General features: G+C 43.0%; 1 protein-coding gene across 4 annotated transcripts in view; it reads left to right on the top strand.

The window, feature by feature from the left end:
- Window positions 1-4,255: 4,255 nt before the first annotated feature.
- TPGS2 (tubulin polyglutamylase complex subunit 2) overlaps window positions 4,256-15,605 on the top strand; it is a 25,522-nt gene continuing 14,172 nt past the window's right edge. For 2 of the 4 annotated variants that reach the window (XM_006889195.1, XM_006889194.1), the window contains exons 1-2: window positions 4,297-4,369; window positions 11,381-11,460. In XM_006889195.1, the coding sequence (XP_006889257.1) occupies window positions 11,404-11,460 (57 nt within the window). In that variant the 5' untranslated portion in view covers window positions 4,297-4,369; window positions 11,381-11,403. Of the gene's footprint in view, window positions 4,370-11,380; window positions 11,461-15,605 lie in introns of all 4 variants that reach the window. The other 2 variants (XM_006889192.1, XM_006889193.1) reach the window with 2 other exon arrangements.

The following is a 15,605-nucleotide window of genomic DNA, read 5'->3' as shown; positions in this document are numbered from 1 at the left end:
AAAAAAGAGAGGAACGAACTGAGGGTGGGTAGAGAAAACAGTGCAACAATGAATGAAAGGAAATAAAAAAATCTCTGTAAATGTTCATTAACATTAATAAAATAAAATTAAAAAAAAAAAGAGCCAGTGAAAGAAGACCCTCAATGGGATGGACTGACACTGTGACAGTAACAATAGGTTCAAGTGTGTCAGAGGTGGTCAGGATGGCACAGGATAGAGGAAGGTTCAGATCCACTGTTCACAGGGTAGTAGGAGCCTTAACTTGACAGTACCTAACAACAATTCCAAATGATTTACAACAATCAAGATTGCATTTAGTATTGCTTTTATGTCCTAAAAAGATGTAAAATAGCTGAGAGTGAATACTGATTTGCTGTTATAACTGTAGTGACACTAGCAACCTTGCAATTCACTTCATATATCTGAATTTTTGTACAATGTAATTGTCACCATTTTTCTCACTTTCAAAGGGAAGATGGGTGTTTACATAAATGTTAAGAATAAATGAAATTATAAGCGATAAGGGAGAATATATTCTCTATAAAAGGGAGCTCTGGTGGCTTAATGGGAAGGAATAGTGCTGCCAACCCAAAGGTATGCCGTTTGAATGTACCAGTTACTCCACAGGAGAAAAATGGGCAATATTTGTTGGTGTTATTTACTGCCTTTGAAAACCTGAGTGGAGGATCAACTATGAGCTGCTTCTGACTTGATGGTACTTAACAGTAACAACAGAACATGAAATGGGACATAAGTAAGACTGCAAGGCTTCCAAGACCAAGAGCCCAAGTTTAGTATACAAAACTATAATCGCTGTTGTTGTTGTTAGGTATAGCCAAGTCAAACATGACTCATAGTGACCCTATGAACAAAAGACTGGAACCCTGTTCTATCCTGCACCATCCTCACACTTACTAATACATAAGAGCCCACTGCAGTAGTCACTGTGTCCCTTTCCCAGGAAGAGGACCTTATGTAAGATGAAGCTTTGTCATCTTTGCCTCCAAAGAACACTTTGGCTGTACTTTCTCCAAGACAAATAATATCCGTTCTTTTGGCAGCCCATGGGATATTTAGTACTCTTCTCCAACACCATAGTTCAAAGCCATCAATAATTCTTCTGTCATCCTTATTCATTATCCAGTTCTCAGAAGTGTAGCAAATGATTGACAAGACCATGACCTTCAAATTTGTATCACTATTCCTCAGCATTTTTGAGGGGTCTTTGACAGCAATAGACCTCCTAATTTCCTGACTGCTGATACCGAGAGTATTGACTATAGATCCAAGCAAGATGAAGTTGCTGACAATTTCAATCTCTTCCCCATCTATCAGGTCGTGTCTACTGATCTAATGGTGAGAATTTTTGTTTTCTTGATATTGATATATAATCCATAATAAAAGCTATGTCTTTGATCTTCTGCAGCAAGCATTTCAAATTCTCTAATTTTCAGCAAGCAATGTTGTGCCATCTGCTTAACACAGTTGTTCATGAGTCTTCTTCTGATCCTCATGCCACATTCTTCATAGAGTCCATCTTCTTGAGTAATTTGCTCAGCACACAGATTGAATCGCTATAGAGAGAGGACACAACACTGATGCACACCATGCTTCATTTTAAACCATGTAGTGTGTTCTTGCTTTGCATAACAACCTCTTGGTCTAGGTCTACGTTTCGCGTGAGCACAATGAAGTGTTCTGGGATTCCCATTCCTCTTAATGTTGGCCATAACTTACCATTAACACAGAATCAATAATGCATACTTTTCTTTCTTGTGCTTAACAGGTACTGCATTTTTTACAAATTGAAGGTATATGGCAACTTTTTGTCAAACAAGTCTACTGGCACCATTTTTGCAATAGCATGAGCTTACATCATATCGCTATGTCACATTATTTAAAGTTTATAATATTTTAGGAAGCTCTGGTGGCCTAGTGGTAAGAACGTGTGCAGCAATCACAAAGGCACTTGGTTCAAATCTACCAGCTGCTCTGCGGGAGAGGGATGGGCAATCTTCTAACATGAAATTAAATGCCTCTGAGAACTCAGTGGAGGATGGTTTGCTTTGGACAGGACTGTGTCGTACATAACAACATTAAACACTTAAGAGACTAAAGAGTAGTATAAACATAACTTCTGCATGCAGTGGGAAGCGAAAGCGTTAGTGTGACTTGTTTTACAGTAATATCACTTTACAGTAGTGGTCTGTAACCAAACCCAGGATTCCTTCAAAGTATTAAGTGGTTAATGGAAATGATTAAAGAAGCACATTGTAAGCTAATAACCTTCAAGTACTGTCTCCATGATGAAACCCTATCAGAACGCAGAAGCAGTTTTCCTGAGAAAAAGCCGAGATCAATTTCCCGACTTCTAATCCAGCTCAATTGTTCTCAAAGCACATATCTCCTTTACATCCTTACTAGTCTGCAGGTTCAATAAAAAAAGATTAATCTGCACTGTGAGCAGTGAGCTTTCCTCCACACTGCATGTACAGATCTCATTTGATTCTCACCAGCCTAACAAAGACAAGGGGTAATGATGCTTAGTTAAGTGCACAACATAAACACTCAGCCTGAAAGCAAAAATGTACCTCTCTCCAGGGCAAGACATTTGGATTTCAGTACCTTAAGAAAATTAACCAGGTTAGATTAGGTTAGGTTAGTGGGCTTACAGAAGAAATCAGAGAGAACGAGAGAAAGCTTAATGCAGCTTTATTAAAGGGGGGATAGGGGAGCTCCCGGGTGAGTTCCTCATCCTGGAGAGGCAGAATGGGAAGTCACACTGTGAACCCACTGGGGAGAATTTTTATAAACAGAGTCTTTAGGGAGGGACATTCCATTCTGATTTACGATCCACCTGCTAGCTCAGCCAGACAAGCAAGGCCATTTGCTCTTCTTATCAGCAGCAGACAAGGCATTTGAGTTCTGAATTCTTCATTCTTCTCTTTGGCCCCCTTTGCCCAGACTTAGCAAATCGATCATACAATTCTGTAAATTTCACCGAGAATTAAGTAGAACGTTTACAGAATGAATGAAAAGCCGTTATCTCCAACAATATCATCAAGCATCTGAATAGATTCACCTCTACAACTACTCAAAATAGTTACTGCTTCACCTTCCTCTTTCACCTAACACTTCTTTCAAGTTACATTTAGGTAAAACGATGCAGACCGATGCTTAGGTTAGGACAGCCTGTCTTATTTTAGAAAAGCAACGACTCTTGTCACACCAGCATTTCATCACAGGAACTGAACGGGGTAAAGCTGTGCTTCTAAAGAATCCAAGACCGTCAATCTGCCAGGGGTGACACGCAATCTACATGGATGTCAACATTACATACAGGCACGATTTCTTATTCTGCAACAAGCACCACTAGCCCAAATCACCAAGCTCCACATAGTTCTTCAAACCCCAGAAGATACTATATCCTCCACAGAAGGTCCAACAAGATCCAGAGTTGCTCCTGGCAGCGCCAAGGACACGCCTGAACCAATACAAACAGGCTACCTGCCGGTCACACCCTCCCTACAATCTCACTGTGCTCAGACTGGTCCTGCGGGGTCGCCACCGGCAAGAACAACTTCTACCCTTCCTCCTGGGGTGGGCATCATTCTAAGCCATCTTTGCAGAGGTCACCGGGGCCCTTTGCACTTTGCAAAGTCCAGCCTGGAGACAGTACCTGTCACCTAACAACCTCAGCAAAGGGCAAGCCGTGCGCCTAGACGTTCCGGCCCCCGAGCTCGGCGCACAGGGTCGCCTCGCCGCTCAGAGTCCCTCGCGACCCCGCAGCCCCGGCCGCAGCGGGACGGCGCCCCTCGCCGGGCGGGTAAAGGATACCATCCCGGGTCCAGAACGCCGCGGTGCCCGGGAGCGACGGCCCCGCCACGTCCGCCATCTTGAAACAACCGCCACACGGCGCGTCGTAACAGCGCCGCCCCGCCCCGGCCTGCAGGCTCGGCCCCCATTGGCCGCCCGGGGCGGAGGCCCGCCCCCGCCTGCGAGACCTGACCGGGCAGTGGGAGAGGGTCCGGCCGGAGGACTGAGTGTGTCCGGAGGACGTGGTCTGGAGGGCCGACCAGGGGCGCGGAAACGAGAGCCCCGCGGAATCGCAGCTCCCGGACCATCCGGAAACCCCCATCCCTGGCCGCCGCGCTGTCAGGCGCGGAAAACGACAACTCCCGGCATGCCCTGAGGCGGGGTCCAGCCCTGAGGCCGGCCCTGCTGTCCTGTCCTCTCCCCGCCGCCGCCGCCGCTCGCCCGGCCGCGCGCGCAGCCCAGGCACGAGCCATGGACGAGAAGTCACCCCCGCTGCTGGGCTGCAGCAAGCCGCACCTGGAGAAACTCACCCTCGGGATCACCCGCATCCTAGGTCCGTGGGAGCAGGGAGCCCAGGGGTGGGGGGACGGAGGGAGGAGGGTGTGGCCGTGGGAACCCGGGAGATGGAGAAGAAAGGGGCCGAGGGACGATGTGAGCAGAGAGCAGCAGCACAGCGCTGGACATCACTTATGTGACTTCCGTTGTTAAGGAGGAGAGAAGAGCAGGGTGCATGACTTGGGCCCGCAAGGATTTGCAAGAGTGTTCGGAGGCTGAACTGGAGATCCCAAAGGTCCAGCCGAGCTCTCACCCTGGAGCCCTGCAGGGATGGGCAAAGGCATGCAAAGGAGAGGCGGCAGATACTTGACAGTTGGGAGGTTTGGTTTCCTAGGAGGCGTTATTAATCAACAGTGTATCCTTGAACTCCAGTCCTTTCTTAGCTGGGGAAACGTTGTAGTCAACCTCGCCAGCCAACACCTGCTGTGCCCCTTACTCGTACAACACCCAGGGTGACGCAGCCTCTAGGGTCATACAGCATGTAGAGTCATCCAGAACCAAGCTTCCACCACTGCATAGGTTAGATGTCCTTTATGGGCATTTATTTGGCACTTACCATTATGTGGGAGAAAGATGTTCAGGCTCCCACTGAGACTTATCGCCTCGAAAACCCAATTCTAACTCAACTGGATGATACTCGATGGCACTGGGTTATTGTGCAAAAAACTCTGGGGTTTTACAGAGATGAAAAGGCAATCTGAAAAAAGATAAATAGTTGGTCTCTAGAAGGCTAGTATACAATGAATGTTAGTGGCATAGGGACCTCTGTGTACCCCAAAGGAGAGCTGCCCTCATCAACAACTTCCACAACACAAAACCAGTCTCCACAAAATCAGGCATGTCCCCCACATTCCTGCAACACCTATTTCTCCCATATTTAGTGCCCCTCATTCCTCCCAGAGCTTCCAACACTGTTATACTATTGGATCCACAGTCTATTCCAGAGCCACACAAATCTCATAGACCCTCATGATTATGGGGTCTGTCTGGGAAGTTAAAAGGTTACAATTCAGTTTGGCAACAGGATATAACTCTTCTATCAAGACTTCTCAGACATACTTGCAGGCCCTTTAGCTTTCTGCTTCGCAGGTTAGGTGGCATCACCCCCTAGTCCTCCAGCAAGCTTGGCAAACGCCCCTTGGGACAGCCCTCCCAAGGCTCATCTCTGGTTCTGTACTGTAGCGGCTGCTGCCCTTGTATAGGGCCCAGTCTGACCAGCACAGGAGGCTCTGGCCCCAAAAGATGCTCCTGCAGTCTCTGTTTCTTCAGCCGTGCTAATAGTGAATCTCATCTGCTGCTGAAAACCTGGCTGAATGGAAACCTGGTGGGATTTCAAAGCTAGTCAATCCCGTCATGAGCCACTTACCCACTTGAGTTGCATATTCCTACCCAGCTATGAGCCAGAAAAGCCATTTTGCCTACACAGGTGGTAAGGAGCCTTAGTAGCAAAGTGGTTAAGCACTGGGCTGTTATGTGAAAGGGCGATGGTTCCAACCCAGGAATGGGAAGATTTTATAGCCTTAGGAGGCTGATCTTCACCCTGTGCACTCACTATGAGGTAGATGAACTTCACATACCTGGTTGGGATTTGGAGAAGAGTGGTGCAAGTAGCTTAGTGCATCACTTCCAACCGATGGTTGGCAATGAGTACCTGCCCATGGGCATCTGGGAAGACAGGCCTGGTGACCTGCTTCTTGGGGATTGCAGTGCAGCTTCTTGCCACTAGGCCACCAGAGCTCCCAGTGACCCTCTTCTTGAAACCCCTTCAGAGCACAACCCCCTCGGACATGGCGGGGCTCCCCATGAGTCAAAACTGACTCAACAGCAAATGTGAAAGGAGGTCACTAGTCTGTTATTTCTTAGAGTACAGAAGAGATTCATTTTCCTGAGGAATTGCTGATGGCTTTGCAAAGGAAATAATGTTACATTGTGAAAGACAAATGAAAGTTCGCTGGATAAGTAGAAGAAGAAATGCAGTCTAGCCAGCAGAAAAGCACCTTTCCATCACATTTACGTTAAAATCCAAATTCTATTCCATGAACCACAAGTCTCTGTATGAAGTGACTCTGTCTTTCTGATTTTGTTTTTATGCTGCATGGAGGCCTTTGCCATTGTCTAGAACTCTCTTTCCTGCAATTAACTTCCACTGGATGCTTGAATATGTTCTCATTTCTTTGAGATCATTGATTTAATGTCACGGCCTTAGAGAAGCTGAACCTAAAAGTTATTTCACAACATTCACATTAATTAACTCTTTCCTTCTTTTAGTACCTTACCTTTATAAAAAGTTCTCATATCCCTTGCTTTTCTCTTCTTGAAAGAATATATTTAGCTGGTTCCCTTTTAAGGGTCTTTGTCTCTTTACAGTAATAGAAATACCTGGAGGACAGGAACTTTGTCTTATATTCTTCAGTGCTTAGAACAATGACTTGACGTGAAACACCATAGTGTATTTAGGGGAAGTGATGAGTTTTAGAGATGAAGTTACAGAATAGGGTAGTGGCAGGTGTAACCATAAAAACCACTCATTACCCTTTCTCCTCATTCTTACGCAAACTTCTATTCTGTTTTTTCCTGTACTCGTGACTCAGTCCAGCAGGTCTTGCCATTCCATAGGTATGATTTGTTACTCTCTTTATAAATCTAGCAAGTTAAATATAAACAAGTACTTACTTTCTTTTGGCAAATATTTAAGCAACTCAGGTTATCCAAACTAAAATGTTCCTTCAGCTGTCAGTTTGAGTTAATGCCTTATGACATTAAATAACTAAATATTTAAAATTATACTTACAAATTTAGTATCTTTGAATTTTTAAACATTTTATGTGTATGTTGTTGTTTTGTGCCGTGGAGTCGGAATTGACCCATCACTGACTCTCCAGTCGGCTTTCAGAGGCAGTTGATCTAACTGGAAGAGATAAATATTTTTTTTATTTTTTTTTTTTTTATTTTTGTGTGAGTGTACCGTCAAATCAGATCTGACTGGTACAGGAGGAGATTGTCCCTCCTTTTCCCGGCAGAGCATCTGTTGGATTTGAACCGTGAGCCTCTGGGATTGTAGTTGCAGCTTCTTGCCACTAGGCCACCAGAGCTCCCCTATGGAAGAGATAAATTTTTAACTCTTAGAAGGCAAAACCCACTTAAGGAATTAAATAACTCTTCTGCAGAACAGATCATCATCTGGGAGGCTGAGCTGTATGAGGAGGAATGTGACATCAGGATTGGAGGATGATTCAACAATCTATATTATTCAGATGATACAACCCTGCTTGCTGAAACTGAGGAGGACCTGAAGTGCTTGCTGCAGAAGATCAAGGACTGCAACCTTCAATATGGATTGAAGCGCAATATCAAGAAAACAAAGATTCTCACCACTGGGCTGATTGGCAGCATTATGATAGATGGTGAAGAGATTGAGATTGTTAACAGCTTTAGCTTGCTTGGCTCCACAATCCACACTCTTGGTACCAGCAGCAAGGAAATCAAGAGACGAATTGCATCAGGAAAGTTGGCCTTCAGGGACCTCTTCCGAGTACTGAAGAGCAGTGACATCAGTCTGGAAACTAAGGTGTGCCTGATTCAGGCTGTAGTCTTTGCAGTTGCTTGCTATGTGTCAGAGAGCTGGACATGACTAGGCATGATAGGAGGCCTTTGAGCTGTGGTTCTGAAGAAGAGTGTTGAATATACCATGGAGTGCCAGGAGAACAAACAGGTTTGTCCTGGAAAGGGTGAAGCCAGGCTGCTCCTTGGAGGCAATGATTCTGAGGCTTCATCTGACATATTTTGGACATGTTGCAAGGAGGGGCATCATGCTTAGAAGGGTGGAAAGATGGAGAAGGAGAGAGAGACCATTAATGAGATGGATTGATGCAGTGACTGGGGTAATGGGGGTTGGTGTGTCAGTGACAGTAACGTTGGCACAGGATAGAGCAAGTTTCAGGGCTGTTTGTACATAGTGTCACTCTGAGTCACAAGCTACTTGACGGCACATAACAACAACAACAACAAACAACCTCACTTGTTGCTGTTTTGTACCTTCAAGTTGGAATTGACCCATAGCTAATCCAGCAGGTCTTCAGAGGCAAGAAGAGCTTGCCCAACCTTCTGCCAAGCAGCTGATGGCCTTGAACCACATGCCTTCGGATTACAGTGCAGCATCTTGCCACTGGGCCACCAGAGCTCCTTTTAACCTCACTAAACATTCTAATAATAATGTTTATCAAAACTTCCTAATTTTCAGGTTAATAATTATTAATGTAAAATCCGTTTTTTTTCACATTTGACATTTTTTTGTTCTAAGAAGAGGATAGATTAGGAGCATTATTGAAACAAAGTAGCAGAAGTCTGAAGTACCTGAGTAGAAAGCAACTTCCCAAAATCTCCTCCCCAGATGAGATGCAATAATTCCATATTTCCATATTTTTACCAGAAGCAAACTCTGAGCATTGCTTGGAGACAGAGAAACCCAAAAGTGTGTGATGACTGAGACTAAATCTCAGCCTGCCAGACCCCCCTGTCCCTTTTCCATTCCCATACTGTCACAGGACGCCCAAGACTGTTCACCCTTCAACCATCTACTCAGAAATCAACAATGGAAAAGACTTTATAAAATCTGCTGAGACTTGTTTTATATTATAGAATGAACACCATAACATCCAAAGTTCTTGAGAAAATGGCATCAACAGGAACACTGCTTTAGGAAGAACAGAGAGAGGGTACACACTGAAAAAAGCCTATTCCAATGTCAGGTTGCAGACTGATAAAATTGAATGCTTCAGGAGCAAACATGTGCCACCTTTCATGGAAGTACCACTTACAGGGTAGAATTACTAGCTCAAAAAATGGAACCGAGAACGTAGATGAAGCTGAGACCTCAGGAGTATTCTCAGATTATTAGTAGACTCCACAACACAAGTCCAGAAGCTCAGCATACCAATAAAATGAGTATTAAGAAAAAATCTACACCTAGACTTACTATATTCAACTATAGAAAATCAGACCAAAACAAACTCGGAAAAGAAGCACATGAGAGAGGACCAAAAACCCCCCAAACCAACCAAGCCCTTAATCTATAGAGAAACAAGGATAAGAATTACATTGGACTTCTCTTCAGAAACAATGAAAGCAAAAAGAAAGTAGAAATATTTAAAAGGTTATAAAGGGAGGAGGGAAGCAAACCTGAAATGTTGTAACTAGTGAAATTATCCTTCAAACAAAAAAAGAATTGAGGAAAGTTTTCACCTGCAGATTGGCCATATTCAGAAGAGCATAGGGAACGAGGTGTCCTTGCTGATCTCAGATGGGTCTTGGCTGGAAACAGAGAACACCAGAAAGATGTTTCCCTGTGTTCTACTGACTGTGCAAAGGCATTTGACCATGAGAATCGTAACAAATTATGGATAACATTACAAAGAAGAAGACTTCCAGATCTAATAATTGTGCTTACATGAAACCTATATGTAGACCAAGAGGGTATTATTTAAACAAAACAAGGGGATACAGCATGGTCTCTAATCAGGAAAGGTATGTTAGTGCAGTATCCTTTCACCATACTTTATTCAGTAAATGTGCTGAGCAAATCTGCGAAGCTAGACTATGTGAAGAAGAACATAGCATCAAAATTCAAGGAACACTCATTAACAGCTCTCACTATGCAGATGACGGACCTTGCTTGCTGAAAACAAAGGCGACTTGAAGCATTTACTGATGAAGATCAAAGACCACGGCCTTCAGTTTGAATTACACCTCAGTGAATCACAGCTGGGCCGATTAGCTACATCATGATAAGCAGAAGATAGTGAGGTTGTCAAGGATTTTCTTTTACTGGGGTCCACAGTTAGCAAGCATGCCTGCTGCAAAACAAACAAACAGAAAACCCACCTCTTTCAAGTATGAAAAAACAAAAGGTGTCTCTTTGAGGACTAAGATGCACCTGACTCAAGCCATGATATATATTCAGCCACCTCTCATGCATAGCAAACCTGGACAAAACATACGCAAAACGAAAGCTAAATGAATGCCTTTGGGTTATGATGTTGGTGAAGGACATTGAAGATACCATGAACTGCCAAAAGAGGACATGAAACTCTTGTCTTAATGTATTATGGACAAGTCACTAGGAGGGCTCAGCCTCTGGAAAAGGACATCATGCTTGGTAGAGTAATTGTTGTTGTTGTGTGCCATGGAGTTGGGACTGAGTCCCTGCTGGGCTTTCACAAGCAGGAAATCACACGGGAGTAGGTTACCCACCTTTCTCCTGCAGAGCAGCTGATGGATGATCTGAATGCTGTGCCGCTGGGAGGTGGTGCTGCAGCTTCTTACCACGAGGCCACCAGAGCTCCCAGCACAGCGGTATTAAACCTTTGGCATTACCACTCAGTGGTCTTCTTATCTGCCTCTGAGTAAATACAACACAACTCCACAAGGAAAGGTTAGATTATCTGGAGACTACTCCTTGCTTTGAGAATTTAGAGATGTGACTTAACTCACTCTTGATAGATTTCTAGGTTCAGTCGACTTTTCATAATGTTAGTCTCACTTCTAAGTCAGAGCTCTCAGAAAGTAGGTTAATGTTCCAGAATAACTTAATTTAGAAATAAATGACTAGAAAGCAAGTTTGTTTTTGTTTTGTTGTGGTTTTTTTTCTTCTAAAAGGCACTGAGATGTTATCCTTTATTCATTTTTATGATACTATAGTGTATAGACTTAGCTAACTGAAAGAAGTTCAACATGAAAATCACTTGGAATGGAGAATTCTCTTCTCTTTGATTAACAAGCTAAATGAATGGGTAACAAGTTAGTATTGAGTACTTTCTATTGATGTCCTTTTTGCCAGGTGGATTTTATGGTTTTAGATATGGGATCAGATGCAGCTTAGGGACCAGTTCTTCCTACTTGCATTACCAGAGTAATGATTTTAAACGGGATCTCATGGTCTTACTTGTTGTCAGCGGGTAGCCAACCTCAAGCCAGTTGCAACTCCACAGACTCTCTTTTTTCCCCTCTCCAGAATCTTCCCCAGGTGTGTCAGAGATGACCATCATAGAAAAGACGCCTGCCGAACGCCATATGATTTCTTCATGGGAACAAGTAAGTGTTGTTCTTTAAGATTCTCAACTGCCAGCAAGTAGAAGTCAACTTCAATGCCCCCAAAAAGGAAACATTAGAGCAGGAACCCTATTTTTAGGGCACAGCTGCCCTCAGGATAGAGTTCATTCTTCAGTTCAATCCATGTAACATTCCCTTCCATTCCATACTTTCTCTCCAACATGGACATCTCCTTTAAGTCTGCTCTTGTAAAAAAGCAGTGGGACATTCAAAAGTTGTATATAAAAGCTAAAAATATGGTCATAAACATAGATAGATAGATAGATAATAGAGAGATAGAGATAGAGATACTTATAATCCTCATGCCTACTAGAACATGCATTATAGAGGAATACTATCAGCTAGAGTTCCTCTTACTCATTTGCTCAACAAAAGTTCTAAGCGTATAGACTGGGCCAAGCATTATGCTTGGTGTTCAGCCCCAAGCATTCAGCATTCAGTTTTATAATAATAAAACACATTTCTTACCTCCTGACCATACTGTTTCATTTTTTGGCAATCCATGACATACAGTTCATAATCTTCACCAGTTCCACAACTCAAAGGCATCACTTCTCTAACTTGGTTATTTACTATGACTGTCAGGAGTGTTGTACACAGGAAGTATATTGAAATGAAATGAACTTGTAAAGTATCTAGGGACAAGTGAGAGACTTCTAATCTGCTTCTGTATGGTTCACTGGTTGTATAATTACTCCATACTCTTTCTATGTACGATAAAATGTCCTCCAGCTTGTCAGAAAGCTTAAATTTCATGATACAGCCACTGTCTACTAAATGAGCTGTGAATTCTGGATTCCGTTCATTCTAGTCTTACGTTATGCATTCACTAGCTGTGCGATCTTGGGTGGCATGCCAGTCTGGGGCCTTGTTGATTTTGTCGGGAGTAACATTGAGAGAAAAGATATGGTTGAGGACATCCTTCCTGATCTTCTGTCAGCTTAGGCCAGCCCTTTGGGGTTGTTGTTGTTGTGTTGTGTTTTGCTTTGTTTTGGGGGGTTTTAAGGCCAGCCCTTTTGGAAAAACTGGCTGAGAACACTTTTTTATGAGTGAGCGCTTGGTAGTTTTCTGCGAGCTAAAATGATGGAGCTCTGGTAGCCAAGTGATAAGACGCTACCTCTCAATCCCAAAGGAATGAGGTTTGAATTCACCAGCTGCTCTGTGGGAGAAGGATGGGCAGTCTCCTTTCATGCAGTTTATTGCTTTGGAAAACGTGCTAGAGAGTCATCTATGAGTTGGTCTGACTCGATGGCAAGAACAAGAACACCAAGGAGATGAAATTGAAGGTCTAAAGCTGCATGAGAAGCTGGAAGGACAGGATTGTCTTGTCTGGGTTAGAACACCTTCTAGGCATTGTGATATTATGGCGCATATTTAATGAAGTAATTTCTGACACAAGTTCTTCCTTTGTGTCTTGTACTAGATATTTTCCCAAACTCTTTTAAGGAGAAGACCGTAGCCATTTGCCTCCATTATCTTGTGGCTTCTTCATTGTGAGTTTGCTGCCTTCGGCTGCTTGTCAGGGCTGTGGCCTCAATCCGATTCTCATTGAGATCTGACTGGTCTACCGATCTAGACAGTGTAACTGTGGACTCTCCTCAGATTATACTGACATTAAGAAAATGAAGTTATAGAGCTGGATAAATAGCTATTAGAGGTCTGAGTGGATTAAGGTGTAAGAATGAGCAAAGAGAAATTTTTAAGAATCCGAGACAGTTAATATGACATTTTCTTCAGGCATACACAGTTGAAAATGAAAACCTAAATGGGCCGAATACATGCTATAGACGCCTAAGCTTAAAAGAAAGAGTGCACAACTTCTTTCCAGTTTTAATCTATCTCACTTTCTTGTCTTCTTTGAAAAGCAGTTTTATTCCACCTTGTTTTGTGCAATTGCATGGTTCATGTAAACTGTGCTTTTTGTAACGATGGTAGCTGCTGATATCTAACGTCTAGACCAAGCTTTTCATCTTTCAGGAACTATGAAGGCATCTCTCTTTTAATTCCCACAGCATCCTGCTGCCAGGAGAATTCTAATATTATTAAGCATTTTAGTGACATTTTCTAGTTTTGGAGTGCTTTGAAATTCTTGATTGGTTAGACTTTCCAATCCCCAGGTAAAAATTAATTTGACTAAGAGGGAAACACGGAGACTAAAACATTGCCAGAATATCGCCTCTCTTTTCAGCCTCACTCTTTGTACTGCTAGCAAAGAGCAGGTTCTGAACCTTTGTACAGAGCTGAACCTCACATGCCTGTTTGGAATCCCTGGGGGGGAGCATTCCTGGTAGGACAATCAACCTGCAGACACCAGGTCTTACCTTCCTTACCTTGTGTGCAAACTCAGTGCTCAGAAGCTTTCTTTGTTCTTCTCCAGTGGTTAGTGTCTCTCTCTAGTTTCAGTTCTTCCCTCTCTACTGGAAGCTTCTCCACAGACTGTAACAATGCTCAGGTATTTGCCTTTTCTGAAAAATGAAAAACCAAAATCCTTTAGGCATTTGTCTTTCTCAACCTATCTCTCTCTTCCTTGGTTCCTTTGGTGCAGTAAAAAATAAACTAACTTTTAAATAATTGTCTAAATAAGGAGCCTGCAAGCTTGCTTTTTACAAGTTCAGGTAGTAAATATTTTTCTGCTGTGTTACGTTTACCTCTAACTCGAAGGCTGTGTGTCTCCAGTGGTTTGAACTCGCCAGTTCTCAGCAGAAAGATGGGCTGTCTCTTCCCATTGAAGTTTACAACTTCTTTGGGTGACACTGTGAGTCAGAACTGACTTGATGGCAGTGAGTAGAGTTTGTGATCTATCCTACATCTGTTGCAATATTGATTTCTATCATTGTAGCACTGAAAACAACCACAGATAACCCTGGAATAAATTAGTATAACTGGGTTCCAGTGAAACTTTGAAAAAAAAAAATAGGTAATGCACCAGATAGGCCCAATGGACTCTAGTTTGCCAACCTCTGATCTCAATAAATGCACCCTGTCCACCCCTCACACACACACACCCCCACACCCCTACACACACACACACACACACACACACACTTCTTAGGCACTTTTCAGCCTTCTATGCCTTGAGTTCTCCATCTCTTTTCCATGGACACCTGTTGGTCAAAAATCACCAGGTGATTTCATTGCATAAACAGTATTTATGTCACTTGACAACTCGGATGCACTGTTAATTCTTCCTCTCCCTCCCTGTGTATTCCTTTCTGGTTTTCCCTTACAACTCTATACCACTTACCTGTTATGTGTTTGTCTCTGCACACATGAGACATATTTGGCATGAATAGAATTTAATCTAACAGTAACTTAAACAACTAGAAATTGATTTTTCTTGCATAGCAAGTCATGAGTTCAGTATTGCTGCATTGAGCTCCTCACTCCTAACAATAGTAAACCACTTTCTTTTCTTGATGGTAGAAAATGATTGCCATGGCATTTATCACCTCCAAGCTCAGGGCAGGGCTCATCTCTCACCTTTAATGGAAAAATGAAGTGGAGCTTCTGTTCATGTTTTAATGCTCAGTACTACTTAGCAGTAGAGACTCTATAAATGAAGTTTTGACCAGCACATTTCATCTCAAGCAAAATCAACATCCTGCCAAGGAGAGGAGGCAGTAGGGGAAGAGCTGGAGGAGATGTGCTGAATAACCAGCCCACACGTCCCACAGAGCCTTGTTCTTCTTCCTGGCTCTAATGCCTGGTACAGTATTTATTCCGTAACAGACATAGAGTAAATGACAGGTGAATGAATGAACAAGGAAATTTTTAAGTGAGTTGGATTTTAAAAAGTAGAGGTCAGAAATAATGTAGACGTTTCCCATGGTCACCCAGCTGCTCTGCTATAATCATCATTACCATGTTCATCATCTCCCCAGCGAAGAGCTCAACAAACGCTTTCCTGACTAGTTTCCCCACTTGTAAAATCCCAATGACGAGTGAAGTCTGAGACCACTGATGTCCTACAAATTGTCTTGACTGACGTCTGCCATATACTAAGCTATACCAAGCTGTTTGGTGCACCTACACAACTGACTGTGACCTGTAGAAACTTGACATACATATATATATGTATATATATACATGCATACATACACACACACTATATATACTATATATATATA

The sequence above is a fragment of the Elephantulus edwardii genome, unplaced genomic scaffold (genome assembly GCF_000299155.1).
Source record: "Elephantulus edwardii isolate Elephantulus edwardi_28Jun2011 unplaced genomic scaffold, EleEdw1.0 scaffold00076, whole genome shotgun sequence".
NCBI lineage: Eukaryota > Metazoa > Chordata > Mammalia > Macroscelidea > Macroscelididae > Elephantulus > Elephantulus edwardii.
The sequence above is the reverse complement of the archived record's forward strand: the minus strand, read 5'-3'. Positions and strand labels throughout refer to the sequence as shown.